This window comes from Zingiber officinale, chromosome 4A (assembly GCF_018446385.1).
Source record: "Zingiber officinale cultivar Zhangliang chromosome 4A, Zo_v1.1, whole genome shotgun sequence".
Taxonomy (NCBI): domain Eukaryota; kingdom Viridiplantae; phylum Streptophyta; class Magnoliopsida; order Zingiberales; family Zingiberaceae; genus Zingiber; species Zingiber officinale.
In genome coordinates, this window is record NC_055992.1 from 136,469,494 (window position 1) to 136,473,322 (window position 3,829).

The 3,829-nt window shown below is 34.7% G+C and overlaps 1 protein-coding gene across 2 annotated transcripts; it reads left to right on the plus strand.

Annotated features, from left to right (window-relative positions):
• Positions 1 to 2,025: 2,025 nt before the first annotated feature.
• Positions 2,026 to 3,341, plus strand: LOC121973706 (two-component response regulator ORR5-like). Of its 2 annotated transcripts, none has more exons than XM_042525087.1 (5): positions 2,026 to 2,210; positions 2,311 to 2,357; positions 2,447 to 2,527; positions 2,594 to 2,664; positions 2,734 to 3,341. In XM_042525087.1, exons 1-5 carry the CDS (start codon positions 2,039 to 2,041, stop codon positions 2,816 to 2,818), a joined length of 456 nt encoding a protein of 151 aa, XP_042381021.1. In that variant the 5' UTR covers positions 2,026 to 2,038; the 3' UTR covers positions 2,819 to 3,341. The 2 variants fall into 2 exon arrangements, with proteins under 2 accessions (XP_042381021.1, XP_042381022.1); XM_042525088.1 differs by having other exon boundaries at positions 2,450 to 2,527.
• The last annotated feature ends 488 nt before the right edge of the window (positions 3,342 to 3,829 follow it).

Below are 3,829 nucleotides of genomic sequence, written 5' to 3' on the forward strand. Positions count from 1 at the left end.
CAACTTGAGTCGATTAGTCTATGTTGTGTCTAATATTAATTTTCCTTAAGTTAAGATTGGTTATTCTAAAAATAGCCTAGCCTAACTAACCCAAATTAGATTGTGTCTAACAACTATGGGCTGGATCATGTCGAGTCTAACTTATACTTGGTCTACTAATCAAGCCAGGGTGAAGGTGGCTCAACCTGTGGATTGGATTGAGCACGACTTGATCATAGATCAAGCACAACCTAATCCAATCATGGGTTGGGCACAATAGTCTTAGTGCTAAGCTCATCTAATAAATTTTTAAAAATATTTTGTAATTAGTAAAAAAAATAAAATAATTTCCATTTTGTATAAATTATTAAAAAAATAAAATTTCTATATTCCTTTATTCTTTTTTTTTTTTTTATCTTTTTAAAATTTTCTTTATTAAACGATTAAAAAGGAATAAAAGACAAAATAAAATGCTTTCCATCAAAGTAATCTAATGACATATTTAGTTCAAAACTAATTAAATTATCATCCTTTAATTTGAGTCAATTATAGCATTATGCTTACCCATGTATCCCTCATAAATTATGCGAATAGTGGTAAATCATAGGTTCAATTTATATCCCAACGTCCAAATGACTAAGAGGTGAAAGAGATTTGTTTTCAGAAGACATGCATCTATTGATAATTAATCCCTTAATTTGAGTCAATGACATTATACATGTAGTCCCTCCCCTTTAAATTTTCTATTTTCTAATAATAATAATAATAATAATAATAATAATACAACGGTATTTTAGTCTTATTTCCAAAAGATATCTCAATCGTTGACGTTTGTGAGATATACACAGAAGGGACGTTGATGCATAAATAAAGTCAACCCCGTGGGGATTAAGTTTGTAATTCTTTTTATTTTATTCTTAGTTTTATTTAATGAAGGTCGGTTTAAGATGTTCTTTTAAAACAAATCCTCCATATTTTCTTATATTCTTTCTCTTTAAATTTTGACTTTTATGCCTTGTGAATAGCCAAGAACAATGTGGTTGACATTCTTTTAATTTGTCAACTAAAATATATATTATCTAGTAATAAAAAGATTAATTCGATCATATAATATTTGCCGTCCTAACGAAACTCAAAAATAATTTAAAGAGATTTTGTTAAATTTATTTTTTATAAAATTTAAAATCAAATTATATTTGGGGAAAATAAAAGGGTGTCTTCTATTTTTGTCATCATTAAAAGAGTATTCATCATATATTTTTTTATTTTGAAAATATCATTATTTTAGTAAAGTTGTAGCTATAATATGTAAAAAAAATTTAGTAATTGTGACAATTATGATGACAACTACTATAAATAGTGTTAGTAATTTTGATTAAATTAAAAAATATATTTTGATATAACAATACTAATAAAAAGGCTTCCTTAATTATATATATTGCCAAAAATATCTCTTTTAAAAATTATCAAAATAATGCTCATCTTAATTTGATATCCAAAATATACTTTTGTATTCCGAGCTGATCCAAACTGTTTCGGTTGCAAAGCTATTTTAAAAGAGTGTAATTTTAATTAAAATATATATTTGAAAAATTAAATTATAAATGATATATTATTTTAATATATTTTTTAAAATAAGGACGTCCTTTCGATACGAATAGTTAGGAGATTTATTTATTTTTATTTCCCGCCATTATAGATCCGAGCTGGCAATAATAACAAGGAAACCAATTTTAAAATGAACCGGCCAATCATTCTCGAACCGGATCAAATCTAATCTGTGGGTCCACTCCTCTTTAGTAGATAATAAATATCAAGGTTCATTTCATATGATAATAAAACTCCTGGCAACTAAAAATGATACATGGGGAATATGTGGAGCCCACATTTGAGCAGGCTGGCAATCCTGTGGTCAAGATTGGAGGTGGCTTGGCGTGGGTAATCATTGTGGGTGAGGTTCGTAATTGGCTGCTTTTTGTACGTGGGCGAGGAAATGGTCGCGATTCCCTGCTCTTTATCCTTGGCCATCTTAAATACCTCGCGATTCGGAGGGCGGAACATGCGAGATCGATATCCTGCTTGTTCAATCAATTGGCTCGTCGTTGATCGGAGAGCTGCAATGTCGTCGCCAGCGAGAGGGGAGACGGAGGCGATCCATGTGCTGGCGGTGGACGACAGCTCGGTCGACCGGGCGGTCATCGCGGGGCTTCTCCGGAGCTCCAAGTACCGAGGTAGGAATCGACCGATCCTTCGTGAACTCGTCGCCGCCTGTTCTTCTTTCTTCTCTTCTAATTAGGGTTTCTCCCCTTTTCTTTCTCTGCTCGATCTCAGTCACGGCTGTGGACAGCGGTAAGAAAGCGCTGGAGCTATTGGGAATGGTGAGTCCGATCTGTTTCCATGATTCATCGATCGTTAGATGGGATTCTGAATGGAAAAATTGGGGATTTTCTCTCTTCTATTGTTCTAGCAGGAACCGAACGTGAACATGATCATTACTGATTACTGGATGCCAGAAATGACAGGATACGAACTTCTCAAGAGAGTCAAGGTGAGAACAATCTTTTCTTGTTGCGATTCCGAATGCTGAACCCTAAAAAGCTTAATCCTGCGACAGGAATCCTCCAAGTTGAGAGAAATCCCCGTGGTCATAATGTCATCTGAGAATGTTCCCAATCGAATCAACAGGTATCCAAAAAAATCTATTATTTCAATAGAAACGATCATCTTTTTCCTGATTGGATGATGTTCTTGCAGGTGTTTGGAAGAAGGAGCAGAAGATTTCTTGTTGAAGCCTGTGAGGCCATCTGATGTATCTCGTTTGTCCAGCTGGATCAGATAGCAGCTGGAGAAGGCAGAGGAGGACGAAAGATGAGTCTCCTGTCGACACAATTTTCCTCAGCTTTGCCTTCGTTTAGAAATGAATTCTTTTGTTTCTTCTTTAAATGAACAAGGAACTGTGATCATGGAGGTAGATCCTCATCATCTTCCATGATGTCATCTTTTGCTTTCAGATGTAAACATGCTTCGAGCAAGCATTTCAATCCAATGCCATTCCGATTCATCCCTTTCTGGGGCTCCTGTTGTTGTGTGGGATTCTGAAGGGGAAAAGGTCTTCTTGTTGCCCAATGGGTGCGGTATAGTTGGGTTAGTATAAGAGTTTGAATTTCATATTTGAGTCGATTTTTTAATGTGTTTAAGTGATGCTCTGGATTTATCACCCAGATAAATTAGGAAGAAGATGAAGGAGAGTTTTAAAGCAATGGTAAATAATAGTCTTATAAGATTGTCCGGGACTATATGTCGGTAGGAGTTTTGTGTATCTTTTATAAATTAAGAAAAGATCGTCTATTTTTTAAAATTAATTGGAAGATTATATTAAAAAAGGAAAATGTTATTATTGGAGAATGAAGAGGGAGGGGCAAAGGCCAGTTGTAAGATTTGTTGTGGAAATCAAAGGAGATTTGAAGTACTGGAGGACTGGCCAAGCTTTGCCTTGTTGGACCAGAGCTTGGGGACCTCCTTGTAGGAATCCTATGGGAATATTTTGTAGCTGGTCATCTTTGACGTCCTTTGAGGCTTCATGGCACCTTCCTTCCTTCATTCCTGAAATGTGGAGCAGGTGCCTCATGGACCTCCTCAACCAATCATAAGTCAATGCTAGAGGGGAATTAATTAGGTCATGCAACCGAAATTTAAAATGAACTGGAATACACAATCAAAATACTATGTTTTTATTTGGTTCATAACCCTCGGATAATATTATTCTGAGGCATAATCTTAGCACTACCATCACTATCGAATTTATTTCAATAGGAAACTTCTTACCGTAAGTATTACAACAAAAATTAAA

Excerpts from the sequence above, each read along its gene's own strand:
- LOC121973706 (XM_042525087.1), top strand. The coding sequence starts at position 2,039 with ATGCGAGATCGATATCCTGCTTGTTCAATCAATTGGCTCGTCGTTGAT. Across the intron at positions 2,211-2,310 it reads CCGGAGCTCCAAGTACCGAG|TCACGGCTGTGGACAGCGGT; the intron begins GTAGGAATCGAC and ends GCTCGATCTCAG. Across the intron at positions 2,358-2,446 it reads CGCTGGAGCTATTGGGAATG|CAGGAACCGAACGTGAACAT; the intron begins GTGAGTCCGATC and ends CTATTGTTCTAG.